The sequence below is a fragment of the Cetorhinus maximus genome, chromosome 20, assembly GCF_964194155.1.
Source record: "Cetorhinus maximus chromosome 20, sCetMax3.hap1.1, whole genome shotgun sequence".
NCBI classification, from domain to species: domain Eukaryota; kingdom Metazoa; phylum Chordata; class Chondrichthyes; order Lamniformes; family Cetorhinidae; genus Cetorhinus; species Cetorhinus maximus.
In genome coordinates, this window is record NC_135898.1 from 61,171,802 (window position 1) to 61,189,391 (window position 17,590).

The window sequence follows — 17,590 nt, forward strand, 5'->3', positions numbered from 1 at the left end:
AACATAATGAAGAAGAAGTACAGCACTAAGCAGTTCTGTTATTTATTCAGTAAAAATCATTTAGTGAGGCCACATTTAACCTATATAAGCATATATTTTCTAGTTGCCTTTACTGGTGACATCAGAGCAGAACGGGCACTCGAGGGTCAGGGAATTCACTCAGAGCTGAGTTTGCTCATACAAGATGAAAGCTTTTCTGGACAACATAAAGTCAGCATTTAAAAGGTGGACCACTGGACTAAGAATCGGTTTAGGTTCACTTTCAGGCAAAGAATAGCAAGCGGGTGCACCAGAAGCTCTTAGAAATTTTCTTAAACATTACAAAGCTTTCAACATATGGGTGAAATAGAGGTGAAGTTTTTGGTTCAAAATTTATTTTTGGTGTTATGAATGTGTACATTTGTACCACAGTTAGATTTTTTTTTCTATGGGAATGGAATACTCAGACAAATTAATGGTTCTCAGCACAGTTTTAAATCAACAAATTATCTGAAGTAATTTTATAAAAATAAGACATAGCAGCATTAAATTAATGAAGTGACAGTTTGGAGTTTATAAATGTATATACAGTTCCAAATACTATTTGTAAAATAAAATGAATGGCAACTGAAGATCCTTGTCAAGATTGGTACATACCTAATACAAAATTTGAAGTAACAAACTTGTATTGAATGCCAACCTACAGCTGTGGGTTTTATTCTCAATTTCCTTTCACACGCTCCACTCTAAAGCCACTTTTACATTTCTGCCCAAACTCTGGGATAACGATGCTTAAATCACACTTCGTGAGCTGCAAGCACCACGCTTCACAGATGGTTGGTTAAATGACTTTTCAAAACTGATTCACTTAAATTATCAAGTCTGATTTTTAAAAAAAAGAACAGTTTAACTTTTTAATTTCTATAATGATACTTCTAAATTTAAAATTAGGTGGCTCCCAATGTTTCCACATTTCCAAATGGACAGGAAATTCCTCAGATAAATGCATCGATCTTTGCTATGGAGAAAATGTCAGATATCCTTATTCAATACATCCACTGGTTGCTATTTTCCACAAGTATAGTATTAACATACCATGTTAGTGACCCATAGTAGCAGAAATCAATACTATAGCCATATCAAAGGCACCTTTCCTTTACCAAGCACCATTCTCATCCTTCCAACGGTACTTGGCTGCTAGGGTCCACAGGTCTACTGGGCTTAAACTCAAAATTTGATACCTAATTTTTGGATTAGTGTGAATGTGCAGGCTGGGGCTATCCCATCCCATATTATTCATTTAATTACAAAAGCAAATCTTCATCAAACAGCAGATTCATAGAAGGCGGACAATCACTTCTGCCATCATCTACTGCTATAATGTAAATGCGTTAAGATGTATTGTCGTTCCAAGTATCTGCAGATGTGAGAGACATGTTGACATGTATTTCTGCTAAAGTGGTGCACACTTCAGCAACAACTTGCATTTATATAGGGCCTTTAACATAGAAACCGTGCTAAGGCAGTTATCAGGAGTGCTGTCAAACGAACTTTGACATGAAGCCACTTAAAAGGATGTTTTATGGGCAGAATTTTACCATTGGGCAGCGGACAGCCGTCCCTCCCGATTGAGCGTTAAATCAAGTGTGATGATGTTAGGTCAGGTCCCAATATCATTACGACTGATCTGACAATACGGAAAGCAAGGGGGCCCAAAAGTCGAAAGCCCACCCATCTTCTGTTTAAGGCCAACTAATGAGTATGTAACCTACTTACATAAGCAATTGACTCAGATTTCATCCCCCTTGCGATTTAACGGTAGTCGAAAGGGCTGCACGGTGTTGTGATTTGATGACATGCACCTTTAAACTACTGTCAGTCATTACCAGCTCAACAGGGTATTGAAACATTAGTCCCATGTCTTGTAGGCAATCGGTAAGCAGCAGCATAGAGATCAGATGTACTGTACTTAGCCTCTTGGTTAACTTAATCTGTATATAAATATATATATATTTATATATATATATATATATATATAGTTCGAATCTGGGAGAGCAAAAGTCTAAACGCTACAAAGTTTAAGCAGGAACAGAAATTGATTTGCAGAGTCTGAGGATCACACTGCAAGCAGAACTCGCAGATAAGAGAGAATCCATCATTGCTGCTTCTGGGAAAGTTAAAATACTGCAGACTGAGCTAAAAAGAAGAATCCATCTAGTAACAGCTCCGAGCAGCTAGGAGAAGCCTGCCAAAAAAGCATTTTTTTAGTGTTTGCTTTCACTTATGATATCTGCAGCCATTTTCCCATCTAAATCATTGCTTTGTGGGCAGAACTTAGAGCTAAACCCAGGGCAAATCAGAAAGAGCTCAACAGCGCCACAATTGCAGTTAAGCAGTAACCTATGACCAGCTAAGGCATTGGCCATTAGAAGTACTGGAACTCAGAGCTAAATTAACTCTAAAAGAGGTGAAGGAAACTTGCATAGCACTCAAAAGCTCTAGATAGCATTAAAATGCTGCAAAAAAAAACTAAAAGATGGCCACAAAATTTCCAACACACAGTTGGAAGGCAATGGACCTCCAATCTGAGTTTACTTTGTTCTGTCATGTTGAGCTGTGTTTTCTGGATCTCAATGTTTCTGAACCAGATAATCAAGACATTAAAATTAAAATTGCTATAGGCAATGAGGGCCTCCATAGACCGAACACATCAGGTCTGTCCAATGACCATCTTAAAAATCCAGATAAAATATGGTCAACGTTTGAAGATTGATTACAAGTGAAGCTCAACTTCAGAATACACCACCTGGGATTCATGCCTTTCAGGCAACAACTGACAGAGACCACTGACCAATTCATAAGTAGATGCAGAGATAAGGGTTGTGATAGAGACTTCATGGCAACAGAGCTAGCCAACAAAATAATCAAGCTTGTGATAGCATCTACCCCAATAGAAGCATTCCAAAAAGACATCTTAAGACAACCCAAAGGTCACACCATGGAAGCACTACTACCATGCGGATGCAAGTACGAAGCCATACTAATGGGTAGACAGAGTTTACAGGCTATGCGTAATTCATCTACCATTGGCATGGCATCCAATGCAGGCAAGCCTAGTATGCAATTTGGGCAGTGTGGCCTCATATATGCATTCAGAAAATGCCCTTCTTTTAATGCTGCATGCAATGCATGTACGCACACTGGAGCACTGTCCAGTGTTCCAGAGGACACTGGAAGCGCCAGTGCAGAAAGGAAGGGCCAAAACAAATGCTTCGACATCATGAGAAGCCACAACCAGAGGTCAGACAGGTGCAGCGTTCTAACCAACCACCTCGACAGGATATGGTGTATTAGTCCAAAGATTTGTAAGCAGTTGACAAGCAGCAAGGTAGAGATCATAGGTACTGTACTTAGCCTCCGAGTTAACTTCATCTGTATATCATCTTATCTTCAAGTCAAGAACCCACATTATTGTTTCACTGATCCTTGTGCATGATCGGTACATTTATGTTGAAGAAAAGAAGAATGTAACACACAGGCAGGTGGCAATTGTAGCAGGGTACCTTAGAGGGCTGCAGCACGAGATAAATGCAGGCACAAGAGAGAACACTGAGGAGTAGAAGTCCACAGCTGAGTCTGCAGAAGAGGTCTATGAAACTGACCAGTGTGTAAATATTGGTCTATTTTGATGCTGAGGAATTAAAGGGGTCATTTGTGAGGGGCTCATTTGGAATAGGGGTTTGAACCAATAAGGCCTGATTTCAGGGCATCTCCAGCAACAGAAGCCATGAGGGGCTTTTGTCAACTGGAAAGGTTTCTACTCACTAAATGTGCAGATTCTCTGTAATCACCATCAGTACATCCTGCAGGTTTGTGCACAGTATCCTAGAAGTAGTCATAATGTATACATCCTCAGGTACTCCCAGGTGCCTCAGCTCTTTGTGCCCCCTGCTTAGCTGGATGGCTGGTTGATGGTTGGTAAAGGATATCAGTTGAGTGGGTAGATATTGATGTCCATCAGGCATCCACAGTCTCAGGTGGCAGAGAGGTAAAATGCAAGCCATGCATCTACCAGGGTGACCATAGAAAGAACCAGAGGTATGTTCAAGAAGCAGTTCAGTTGCAATGACTGCTCTGCTGGCATCATGCCCCAGATCATGTTTCCTTGACTGTCATTATGTGTTGTGCGCTGCACATCCTGGCATTGCAAAGAGGTGAAGATCTTGTGGATGAGGACATGGGGGACCACTCTGTTCCCTGAGATGAAGAGTCTAGCGATGACTTGGAGAAGGATCATGACGCTGATCACGACCATGGCAGAATGAGTGGAAGCAAAAATTTATGCCCATGGGACCTGTGCACTCAGCATGTAATCCTGTCTTACATGTTTTAGAAAGCATCTTAAAGGAGGAAAGTTGGGGGGTGGGGGCGGTAGAGAGGGGTAAAACTTTAAGGAGGGAATTCCAAAGCTATACCAATCCCCTGTGCCCATCAGAGGCCCCTCCCACTAAGGTCTTCCCACCTTCCCATTTCCCCTGCCTGCCCCTTGCCTCCCCCATGCCAGGACTTGCCAGCCTGGCCTTGGCAATACCCACCCACTTACCTTTGCCTCTGCTCTATCAATGATCACCTTTGGTACTGGATGCAACCCCCATAAAAATATAACATATCAGATTCTGAGGAGACTTGACAGGGTAGATGCTGAGAAGATGTTTTCTCTTGTGGGGGATCCAGAACTAGGGGGCATTGTTTCAAAATAAGGGGATTCCCTTTTAAATCTTAGGTGAGGAGGAATTTCTTCTCTCTAAGGGTCGTTAGTGTTTGGAATTCTCCTCCCCAGCAAGCAAGTTTCCAACCCTGAAGGAAGTCAATGAATCAGTTGAGTTTTTATAACACTCTGGCTGCAAGCCCACAAATGGTTCAATTCACTGAATTCAATTTCACAGCTCTGGATTGTTCATCCAGTAGTACCATTACCACTACACTATCATATCCCAAGTCAACTTTGTACATTCCCATTGCAGGGAGTATATTTTCCTCCTTCATGAGCAGCACCTATCCATAGTTGGCAGGGAATCCTTCAATCAGATTCATGTCATCAGTATTGGTAGGCATAAAGCAAGCAACCAGGATGTACTTACACTGATGGTCATTCTCACACTTCTCAAATAAGTTACAATCTGGCCTAATCATTATTGTTGGGTTTTGTTCTGCGTTCTTTAGTCTGTGATTTTCTCCCATACATTTTAAGAGGTAAAAAAGTAGGGGCTAGGGAAGACAGAAGCAAAACAATTCTCCTCTTTTCTTCTAAATGGCCAATAAACATAATTTTGAAGTGAAGATATCATGACGCTCAAGCAATGGGTTGTCACACCTGCTTTTAAACCATTTTTTTGAATAATAGTCTGCCTGAGTTCCTAATGAAAAGTAAGATGATATTTTCAAGATCAGTGGGTGGCCTATAATTTAATGTTGGAACCATGAAGGCTTGATGTGGGGTGCTGAGCATCCATGGATTGCTCTTGAAGTGCAGTTACTGTATTTTGAAGTGTAATTACTGAAAATGTGACAGCCAATTTGTGCAAGCATGCACAGCATGCGATTTGTGATCCCATGCACAGCAATGAGATGAATGACCAGCTAATTAGTTTTGGTGGTGTTGACTGAGAGACAAATGATAGCTAAGACAGCAGGTTAACTGTCTGAACAAGCATACAGGACTTCAGTTGATGTTTTATCTGAAAGCACTCCTTAATACTGCATTGATGGTGCTCAAGTCTTGGAGAGGGGCTTTGACCCCACAATCTTCTGATGCAGAAGCAAAAAGGCTATCATTGAGCCAAGCTAAAATTGCAGCCAGAAAGAATTTAGAAAGAAATACCAACTCCCAAATCATTACAAAGATGCAAAATCAAAATGCAGACTATGTTATCTATTGGGCGGAATTTTCCCAGATTTGCACTAAGTGTGGTAGCGGGAAGGTAACTCGACAACGATGGTGAGTTTTCACGCCGTATCGTCCCGCCTTATATTTATGCACTCGCGGGAAACACACTGTTTCCATGGCGGGCGGGCTCCTCATTCGCCCACCCACCATCACCCTGCCATTGCATAATGCCGGGTGCCATGTTTAAAGGCCAGCCGCAAGCACAGCGCTCATTTCTTACAGCTCACCACTGCTGCACAGGAGACATGGCCTTGTCAAAGTCAAGAAGACTGCAGTCCCCACCCCCCTGACCCCCCAGTTTAATGGTAGGCCCCTTGAGTGACTGCTGGATGCTGTGGAGGCCCACAGTGATGTCCTGTACCCCCGCTCTGGCCGCAGGATAGGCAGAAACATGACCAATTTGGCTTGGGAGGTGGTGGCAGCGGTGGTCAGTGCCAACACCCTTCAGAAGAGGACAGCACCCAGTGCCACAAGAGGATGAACGATCTCCTCCATTCCGCCAGGGTGAGTCACTCTTTTCATCACTCTCAACTCACACACTCACAAACCCAGCACACATCCACAGGGCCCTCACTCACTGCCAGTTCAAGGGACATCACCATTCACTCTCTCACACACACCTTCATTGTCCTCATCTCATCCATGGGACCACTCACCACCCCCACAGGCCAGGCAGATTAATCATCTTGCCCAGCAGGCTTCCTGCTTACACTTTTGCCATCTCTATCTATGCAGGACAAGCTGGCATATAACAAGAGAGAGGTCGCAGACCGGTGGCGGAATGCCCAAAATCAAGATCCTCACAGACTTTGAGAACAGAGGCATCCAGTTGGCTGGCGGGGATCTGGACTGGTCCTGTGCTGATGGTGAGATCAACGCTGCTGTACCAAGTGAGGATCCAGCAGTGCAACATCCATCAGACAACCATGCCGTGAATGATGTGTCCTCTTTCACAGGCCACTGCCATGCACTAATTATCTCTCCTTGCTTTCGCAGGCACATCTGCAAAATAGCCGACAGTCCATGACCCAGGGCCTCCAATCAAGCCCCAAAGAAACCTCTGAAGAGGAATCTGGAGACCTCCCGGAAGTCCTGTCACAGCGCTCACCCACACCCTCCACGAGCGCAGAGACACACACCTCGGTGGCACCTAACTTTAGAGTAGCCCCGGGGTCACAATCTGGTGAGCACATTGCACTGTCTGATCCACTGCAGGCGGCGGTAGGGACTCCCCAGGTGTCCAGTACTCAAAGGACTGCCGGAGGCCAGAAATTTGCTGAGTCCGAGTCAGATGACGAGCCTCTGGACTCAGTCATGTCACAGTTGCTGGAGCTGCAAAGGCAGGCTCAGGAAGGGATGTCTGCTGCACTCCTCAGACTGAAAGGTGCGATGGAGGAGTCCATCTGCCTTCAGTCTGAGGTGACAGCGCAGGCCTGCTAATGGTAGGGAGTGGGGGGGCGGGGGTGGTGAGCTCAACATTGGTAGGATGGCAGCCCCATGGAGACTTTGGTCCAGGACGTCGTTCCTGTACTGCTGCGCGGGCTCAACTCCACCACTGACGCCATAGTTGGCCTCCAACAGTATGTACGCAGGAGGAGTGCCGGGTAGCTTGATCTCACTCCTGCTACCCCTGCTCCTCAAGGAGACACTCTGGGGCCCCTGAGTACCCATAGGGAGGAGGATCCACAGATGCACACTCCGGGCCCATCCATCCAAGTGACTTTGAGAGTGTCCGGCTCATCCAGCTCCCCTCTTCCTGTGACCTCAGCAGCTCTAGTTCTACAGGCCGAGGAGGGTGCCACTTCCACCCAGCAGGACCCTGAAAGCAGGCCGGGGCCCTTCCAGTCTCGGCCCTCCAGAGGACACCCGATATGTCATTACAGACAGGGCTTCGCACTCCACCTCTGCTGTGGATGTCCGGGGATCACCAAGACATAGCGGCAGGGTTAGGACAGTTAAGGAGAATTAGTTGCACGGTCTGGGCACGGATATTAATCACTTGCACATACTGTTCACTATTGTCAATAAACTCCCAAGGATGTCTCCCTGCCTATGGCTCCTTGTTCTGATGAGCAGTGTTCTTGTCACTCCAGTTCACCCAAAGTGCACGTCGGCCTCTGTGCTGTCGTGAACATGTCACCGTGCTTTCCCACCGATGTGGACAGACGATCCAGCGGGGGTGCAAGAGCCTGGTGGGATGGCCTTATAATAATATGCTGATGCTGATGAGTTACAATGAGCTTCCCGACGACCGATAGCAGGAAACGTGGCCCGCTGTTGGCAGGTTAAGCGGATGATCGCGACCTGCCTTACTGCTGTCGTGAAACCGATTGTGCCATGTTGTCCGCTCATGCCACCTATCACGCCCGCCCCCAGTGGGCACAGAAAATTCCACCCATTATCTTTTCGTCATGATTCCAGTTTATCAAACATTGTAATTTTACTGTGACCTTTTAGAAAATGCTTCCATGTGAATGATTCTGTTAACACTACCACTATTGTCCCACATGTCTATTACCATCATTCTCCAAGATGCTAAGTTTAAAATCTTTGTACCTGTCTATAAACCTATCCTTGTCCCATTCTCTGAAAATTCCTGTAGCCTTATAATTCTTCCTCAGCATACCGTTCTAAATTCAGTCCTTTGCTCATCTTTCTTTTCTCCCACTACACCATATAGAGCCTTCAATAACTTCAACCCTATACTATAGGTCGCCATCTCTAAACCTCTCCATCTCCCACTTTTCCCTTCCAGTCCCATACCAGCCAAAGGACCACCACCCCCGCCCCCCCACTCCCTGCCAACCCACTGGAATTTACAGAGCTTTTTGCACAGAGACACACCTGGAGGATCTGGGTTCTAATCCAATTTCAGACTCCCCCAGTATCAGATCCACCCTCTGTAATCACTGAACTTTATCAGACCATCAGTGCAACTGGCCTTGACAAATCTGGTAGCTTTACCTTTGGTGATGCCATTAACTGAAAGATATATGCACATCAGGCACTGGCATCATGCACAGTATAAGAATGGCTTAATAGAATTTGATGTAAGGGTAAAACATGAATATGACATTGTACACATATGGCAGCTTTTACATGCTGGCACTATTTAAATCTTACCTTAATTCTCTGAACGGGATCAGCAACTTGTTTAATCAAAGTATTCTTAATCAATTCTGTACTCTCTGGCATCTGCAGCAGCCAGCAGTTGTCCTGGGGAGATATTTTGCCCTTCCAGTTCCTCAGATCCAAACAGAATACTCCTTTTCCTAAAATACAATCAGCTATGTCAACAAATTTGTTTACAACCAGGCTGAATACTGGGCTATTCACTGAACTGTGATGATTACAGCAATAAACATAAAGTGTAACAAAGATTCGAACCAAATCAGAGATAAATGAAAACAGAAACAATAAAAAAAATACAAAAGCAAATTACTGTGGATGCTGGAAATCGGAAACAAAAACAGAAAATACTCCGGTCAGGTTGCATCTGTGAAGCAAGAAACAGAGTTAGCGGCCAGGATTTTCCCATGGGCTTTGGGACCCCAGTGTTGGGGCCAAATGGGGTCCTGAGCCTGAACTTGCCGACAGTGAAGCCAGCACAGTGATATTCCTAAGGGTCTTTGAACTAGCTATAAAATTAAGGATGACGGGCAGGCCCCTGATGCAGCTCTCGAGCGTCAACAAACCTAGCGGGAGAGGTGGGTGTTGCTGACACAGAAAGGAGATCAAGAGGGTAAGTTTCAAATAAAATTGAAGATCCAAGCGAACAGACCTCTTAGATTAATGGAGATACCCTTCTGGATTGTTTGTTGGGGGTCGCAGGGGGTGGCCTTTCCTGCTATCAGCTGCCTCTTTGATAAATGGATCCTCCAGCTCCAATAGCACACTCCCTGGGCTCCATTTATCTGGTGGCTTTGGGCAGGTGATGGGTAGGGCCCTGCGCCACTGGAATATTGCCCCTAATTGTGGCACCTTAATTGCTTCAATTGGCTCCCTGCCTCCATTCAGTGAGTACTCAATCCGCATGCTGGCCTACCAACAGAAAACATCCCTGGCAGTGAGAATGCATTGGGGGCTGACCCAATGTAGCTCTCCTCCCCTATTTTTAGCCCCCACTGCCTCCAAATTTCTTAACCCCCCCCACCCTGGGGCCAGGAATAAACAGCCAACGTTTCAGTTGTTAACCTTTCATCGCAATAGAAACATTTAATTCATTTTTTTATTCAAACACTGATGAATTAAGAAACTTGTTTTTTTCAGATTGCCTCAGTCGAACAAACACTTAAAATAACTATGAGATCAATACATTTTTGATTTATTAACGGATGTAGCAGGAATCCAATTAAATGCAGAGTAGTACCAGTTCCATTCCATGGAACAAGATCAGATTCAATCTGGTGAAGAAATAAAATTATTTCTCTAGTTCCCCCTCCCCCAAAACCTCATAAATAATTATAGTGCAGGAATATAATTAACAGTTTGGTACACTCATCTCAATTTCTACAATCCGAATGTTCCTCAGTAAAGAATATACAAAGTTAGCCGTGCACAACAATCATTCTTCGTTGCTATTAATTCTTCCAGAAAATGTAGTTCAATGGGAAATGGCTTGTCATGAATTTTTTCTTCAGCTATATAAAGAAGTTCAATGCAGGCATAGCAAAGGGCCAATAATTTAGTGACCATGCAGTGCCACTGATCCCTGCATTGTTAAGGAGTCCTAAGTGCCTGCACATGAAAGAGCTGATCTCATGCAATAACACAAGGTAATTTCATTTACATAATTTACAAACACTTTGGGCACATTTATCATAAACGCTGTTGGCTGCAACTCATTTTAACTTTTTTTGTAACATGCTTACAGGTACAAGAACATCCTCTTACATTAGCTGTTGACCAGGCTTAATCTCCTAAAGTCTCAGATCACATGAGTGTATGTCACTTCATTCCATGACTGGAATAGTTACACTGTTCACAGACTGTTATAGTTACAGGGCAAAAGGTGTGCAGATGCCTAACTGAGTGAAGGCTTGGAATTTGGTGAGAGGGGAGTTCGGTGAAGTGGGGGAAGGAGTTGCACGTTTCCTCGTTCTATCTTTCTCACTACATGGAAATTAGTTCTTGCTCTACTACAGGAAAAGGAACTAGTTGTTTGAGGAGTATCTGGTAAGTGGTTTAGTTCTATTCTATCCCTAAGGTTTAAAATAGTACATAATTTGGTGGTAAAGTTAATAAAAAATATAAGAAAGCAACATAAATAAATGATTAATATAATTAAGTAGTTATTTAAAACACATTAAAGGATGGCAGGACTGTTGATGTGTCATGGCTGTAGCATGTGGGAACTCCTGGATAACACTGTGATCCAGGGCAAACATGTCTGCAGTAAGTGTTTGTGGCTTGAGGAACGTCGGCTCAGTGTCATTGAGCTGGAGGCTGAGCTGCAGACTCTGCGACACATCAGGGAGGGGGAAAGTTACCTGGATGCTTTATACCAGCAGGCAGTCATACCACCAAGGATAGGATCTTCTGATTTGGTCAGTGGCCAGGGACAGGAGGGTGTGACTGCAAGTGAAGCAGCTAAAGGGACCCAGAGGACAGGAGTGCAGGAGTGTGAGCCTCTGCAATTGTCCAAAAGGTTTGAGGTTCTCTCAGCTTGTTTGGATGAGAGTGAGGGCTGCAGGGTGGATCAGCAAACTGACTATGGCACTGTGGTACAGGAAGCCATCCAAGTAGGGGGAGCAAAAAGGAATGTAGTGGTATTAGGGGACAATATAGTAAGGAGGATTGACACTGTTCTCTGTAGTAAGGAGCGAGAGTGCGGACGGCTTTGTTGCCTGCCTGGTGCCAGGGTTTGGGACATCTGCTCAGGACTGGAGAGGAACCTGCAGTGGGAGTGAGGGGAGAGATCCAGTGGTCATGGTCCACGTAGGTGCCAACAACATAGGCAGGATGAGGAAGGAGGTTCTGCATAGTCAGTATGAGGAGCTACACATCAAATTAAGAAGCAGAACCTCAAAGGTAATAATTTCTGGACTATTACCTGAGCCATGTGCAAACTGGCAGAGGGAAAATATATTTAGAGAAATGAATGCGTGGCTCAAAGACTGGTGTGCGAGAAGTGGGTTCTGGTTTGTGGGGCACTGGGATCAGTATCGGAGAAATTGGGATCGGTACCGTTGGGACAGCCTACACCTGAACTGTGCTATGGTTGGTGTCCTCACAAGCTGCCTTAACTAACGAAGTAGAGAGGGTTTAAACTGATTAGTGGGGGCAAGGGGTCAAATTTGGGAAGATGTGGTAAACCAAAGAGTAGAGACAAGGCAAAAAAGGTAGGTATTAAATTGGGAAATGATAAACAGGCTGTGACAGGAAGAGACAGAGAGTACAAATCTAAGAATAAATCACCAGATAAGGCTAGATGCTACAAAAATAATAAAAGGGCAAAACTAAAGGCTCTGTATCTAAACGCATGTAGCATTTGAACATTAGAGAGGGATGACTTAACTTCAGGAAACCAGGATGTAGAAGCGGTTTGGGTTGAGATGAGGAATGATAAAGGCAAGAAGTCACTTGTGGGAGTGGTGTACAGGCCCCCTAATTATAACTACATAGTAGGACAGAGCATAAAAGAAGAGATAATGGGAGCTTGCCAGAAAAGGTACAGCAATAATCATGGGGGATTTTAATCTACATATAGACTGGAAAAATCAGATAGGCAAAGATTGCATAGATGAGGAGTTTATGGAATGTTTTTGGGATAGTTTCTTAGAACAGCACGTTCTGGAGCCAACTAGACAGCAGGTGAGACTAGACCTGGTATTGAGCAATGAGATAGGATTAATTGATAACCTCCTAGTGAAGGCACCCCTAGGTAACAGTGATCATAATATGATTGAATTTTACATTCATTTTGAGGGAGAAACGAGTGTGTTCAAGACTAGTATTTTAAACTTGAATAAAGGCAAATACAAGGGCATGAAAGCAGAGCTAGCTAAAGTGAACTGGCAAATGAGGTTAAGGGATATGTCAATATATGTTCAGTGGCAGACATTTAAAGGGATATTTCAGAATACACAGAATATATACATTCCAATGAGAAAGAAAAATTCCAAGGGGAGGGCCCAACATCTGTGGTTAGCTAAAAAAGTTAAAGACAGTATCAAACTTAAAGAAAAAGTATATAATTACATAAAGATGGGTGACAGGTCAGAAGATTGGAAAGAATATAAAGAACAGCAAAGAATGACAAAAAGATTAAAAAGGAGGGAAAAATTAGAGTATAAGTGAAAGCTAGCTAGTAATATAAAGACGGATAGTAAGAGTTTCTATAGATATTTAAATACGAAAAGAGTTAACAAAGTGAGCGTTGGTCCTATAGAGAGTGCATCCGGGGAATTGATAATTGAAAGTAGGGAGATGGCGGATGAATTAAACAGGTATTCGCTTCAGATTTCACTATAGAGGACACAAGTAAAATCCCGGAAATAGCCGTAAATCAGGAAATGAAGGGAGGAACTCGGGAAAATTACAATCACCAGGGAAGCGCTATTGAGCAAATAGTTGGGGCTGTGGGCTGACAAATCCCCAGGTCTGGATGGATGTCACCCTCAGGTCTTGAAAGAAGTGGCTTCTGAGATAGTTGATGCATTGGTTTTAATTTTCCAAAATTCCCAAGATTTGGGAAGGTTCCATTAGATTAGAAAAAAGCAAATATAACTCCTTTATTCAAAAAGGGAGGGAGGCAGAAAACAGGAAACTATAGGCCAGTTAGGCTAACATCTGTCATAGGGAAAATATTAGAAGCTATTATTAAAGATGTTATAGTAGGGCACTTAGAAAAATTCAAGGCAATCAGGCAGAGTCAACATGGTTTTGTAAAAGGGAAATCATACTTAACCAATTTATTGGAGTTTTTTGAAAGAGTCACGTGTTGTGGATAAAGGGGAACTGGTGGATTTCTCGTGTACTTAGATTTCCAGAAGGCATTTGATAAAGTGCCACATCAAAGGTTATTGTAGAAAATAAAAGCACACGGCATAGGGGGTAACATACTGGCATGGATAGAAGATTGGCCAGCTGACACGAAGCAGAGGGCAGAATTTACTGGCTGGCTGGGGTGTGGAGTGGGAGCGGGCGCGGGCGGGTACGGACCCAATCGCCACCCGCGATCAGGTCCACACCGCCATTTTACGCGAGCAGGCCAATTAAGGCGGGACTGGAATGACCACCAGGTCCAATGGCGACCCAGTGGCCTGTTTTTAAAAGTTGCTGTAGCCTTTCAAAGGCTGCGAATCATGGCCAGTGGATGGGCTCCCCAGAGCGTTGCTGGTGAGCAGGCCAGGCAGGAGGGTAGGGCAGGGAGGCACTGTGCCCCTCGTTTCTCGGATGATTGGCTTGCTGCCCTCCTCAAGGAGGTGGCAGCACGATGCGAGGTCCTCGTACCCCAGGACAGGAGGAGGAGGCCACTCCACAAAACCAAATGTGCCTGGGAGGAGGTGGCAGAGGTGGTGAGCTCCCCCGGCGCGATGCGGCACACCTGGATCCAGTGTTGGAAGCGCTTCAATGACCTGTTGCACTCAGGAAGGGTGAGTACCATGTTGACATTGGTCACTTAACCCAACAGGTAGGCTTTTCCCCCGGTGCCCCCCCTCCCAAAGTCTGAGTGTAGTGACTGCATTGAATCATTGACGGCATGTGTCCTTCGCTGGGTGGGCCAGCAGATATTGCCCATGCCGAGGTCACCCTGAGAGGGTGGTGAAGAGATGGGTTCAGCACCCGCAGCTTGTGGTACACTTGAGACCCACGTTACTGTTTTGGGGACAACCTGGAGGAGCTGCACCTAGGCGCAGTGCTTGAACTCCAGGACATGTCAATGTCAGGATGATGACATGCTGGGAGGGGAGCTTCAAGGCAGCGTTGGCACCAATCGATCTGCTCTCCTCTGCACTCCACATGCTTGCGCCTCCTTGCTATGGAAGGTTAGACCGTGAGGTGTGTAAAGTGAATAAGGCACTTGGGGTGGGCGAGGAGGGGTGGTGGGCAGGCCTAGCATCTTTGTGTGTGTGTTTGGCAGCAGCAGGGTGAGGAGACACCTGGGCCCTGAAATGCCTCACTCTGGTTGGGGTGGGCCGTCTGTGAAGAGAGTCCAAGTACAAATAGCACTAATCAATGCTCTTCTCTCCTTTTCAGGAAAAGAATGCACATAATGCCGCTGAGCGGGTGAGGACTGGCAGCGGCCCGGCACAGTTGACGACTCTCAGCTGCTTCAAGCAGGAGGTCATAGATTTGGGGAGATGCCCAGGTCCACCAGTGTCGGTGAGGCTGGGGTGCCACTGGCAGGTATGTTTGCCCAGCAGTGAGGTAACCATTGTTCTCCCAACAGCCATGGCAGTGCTGAATGTTCAGTGATTGAAGTTTGCAACATGGCTTGACTATTGCTTATGGAAGGATGAGCGCACAACGATCCGGCGGACAGGGATGCACATTACCATTGTCTCCGCATTAACTGATCCAATGTCCTTGTTCTTCCTTTCAGCATCAGCAAAGCAGGACCGGGAGGAGGAGCAGCAGAGGCCCCCTCTCATACCTGAGGGTCTTGAAGTCTCACCAGCATCACACCATCTCTGCCAGGCAGGCACCAGCGCAGATACAAGCATCTCGGTGGGAATTAGAACATCGGCTAGTGTCCCGGGGCACAGCAGTGAGGGCACTTCACAGTCGCTGGAGGAGCTGGCAGAGACAGAGAGTGCCCATGTCGCCAGCAGTTGGGGGACTGCAGGGGACCAGGCACATGCTCAATCGTTGCCTGATGATGGGCCTCTGGAGTCGTCTGCGACGCAGCAAGCGCAGGAAATGTGGCGGGGTGTGCGGGAGCATCTGGTGGAAACACGAGGCTATGCTTGGCTTGGTGTCCGTGGTGGGGGAGTCTACGAGGGCTATCACCGAAGCAATGAGACTCATGGCCAAGCGCCATGCGTCCTCCATGGAGAGAGTGGCAACTCTTGTGGAGAGGCTCCTCCAGGAGACCCATCAGGGCTTCCCGGGGGTGCGCTCGGAGCAGCAAGCCCTCACATCAGCATTGACCTTAGTTGGTCATTGCCAATGTGGGAGATGGTCTGGGCACCAAGTTTCCCAGCTTGGTGCCCATCCATCTACGGTGAGCAGGGAGGTCTGAAGCGACCTCACGTCGGCACAGCAGCTACCTGTTGTCGCTGCAGGCTCCTCTCATGGCGTTCCGAATGAGGGTGACAGCTCCTCCGTCCCTCTGCCAGTGACCGGTGAGGCTGTGGCGACTGGGGAGATGCCAGCTGTGGAACTGGCAGCTCCCTCCTAGGTGGGGCCAGCACAGGCTCCACAGGCCAGAGGATGACTGCCAAGGTCATCGAAGCCAACAGGACAGCAGAGTCAGCAGGCTGTCTCAGATGCCACTCCCAGTGAGGGGGCAGCACCAATACATAGCGCCCGAAAACGTAACATAAGGCACCTTAGGCACACCATGGGTTTATCACTGATGCTTTTGTGTTGGCCTGCAATGAGATCTTTATGAGTTGGTGTGATTTTTAAAACCTTTGTCATTTTGTTTCATTCAGTTTCTTTGGTTGTAATATTAAATTCAGACATGTCACCATGTGAGAGGGGGAGGGGGAGGATCCAGTTGTCGTGGCCCATGTAAGTACCAACAACATTAGGTAGATCTAGGAAAGAGGTCCTGCAGAGAGAGTATGAGAAGCTAGGCACTAAATTAAGAAACAGAACCTCAAAGGTAATAACCTGAGCCACGTGCAAATTGGCATAGGGCACACAAAATTAGAGAGATGAATACGTGGCTCAAAGACAAGTGTGGGAGAAGTGGGTTCCGGTTTGTGGGACATAGGCACCAGCACTGTGGAAAATAGGGGCTGTACCATTGGGATGGTCTACACCTGAACCGTGCTGGGACCAGCGTTCCAGGGAGCTGCATAGCTAGGGAAGTAGAGAGGGTTTTAAACTATATAGTGGGGGCAAGGGATCAAATTTGAGAAGATGTGGTAAACCAAAGAGTACAGAAAAGACAAGTAAGAAAGGTATTAATGTAGGAAATGATAAACAGACCATGACAGGAAGGGACAGAGAGTACAGGGGGTATGAATCTAAGAGTAAAACAGCAGCTAAAGCTAGAGGTTACAAAAATAATAAAAAGACAAAACTAAAGGCACTGTATCTGAATGCACTTGGCATTCGAAACAAAACAGATGGACTGAGAGCGCAAATAGAAATGAATAAGTACGATTTGATAGCTATTACAGAGACATGGCTGCAGGATGACATAGATTGGGACATGAATATTGAAGAGTATATGACATTTAGGAAGGGCAGGAAACTAGGAAAAAGGTGGAGGGCTGCTTCTGTTAATTAATGATGGTATTAGCACATTAGAGAGAGATGACCTAAGTTCAGGAAACCAGGGAAACAGTTTGAGTAGAAATGAGAAATGATAAAGGCAAGAAGTCAGTTGCGGGAGTGGTGTGCAGGCCTCCTAATAGTAACCATACAGTAGGATGGGGTATCAAGGAAGAAATAATGGGAGCTTGTCAGAAAGGTACCAAAATAATGATGAGGGATTTTAATCTGCACGTAGACTAGGGAAATCAGATGGTCAAAGGTAACTTAGAT

General features: G+C 45.5%; 1 protein-coding gene across 2 annotated transcripts in view; it reads right to left on the reverse strand.

The window, feature by feature from the left end:
- The window catches only part of LOC144694429 (uncharacterized), a 312,335-nt gene that overhangs the window by 261,752 nt on the left and 32,993 nt on the right, over positions 1 to 17,590 (reverse strand). For both annotated transcript variants that reach the window (XM_078564824.1, XM_078564825.1), the window contains exon 4: positions 9,050 to 9,198. In XM_078564824.1, coding sequence (XP_078420950.1) covers positions 9,050 to 9,198 — 149 coding nt within the window. The remainder of the gene's footprint in view (positions 1 to 9,049; positions 9,199 to 17,590) is intronic.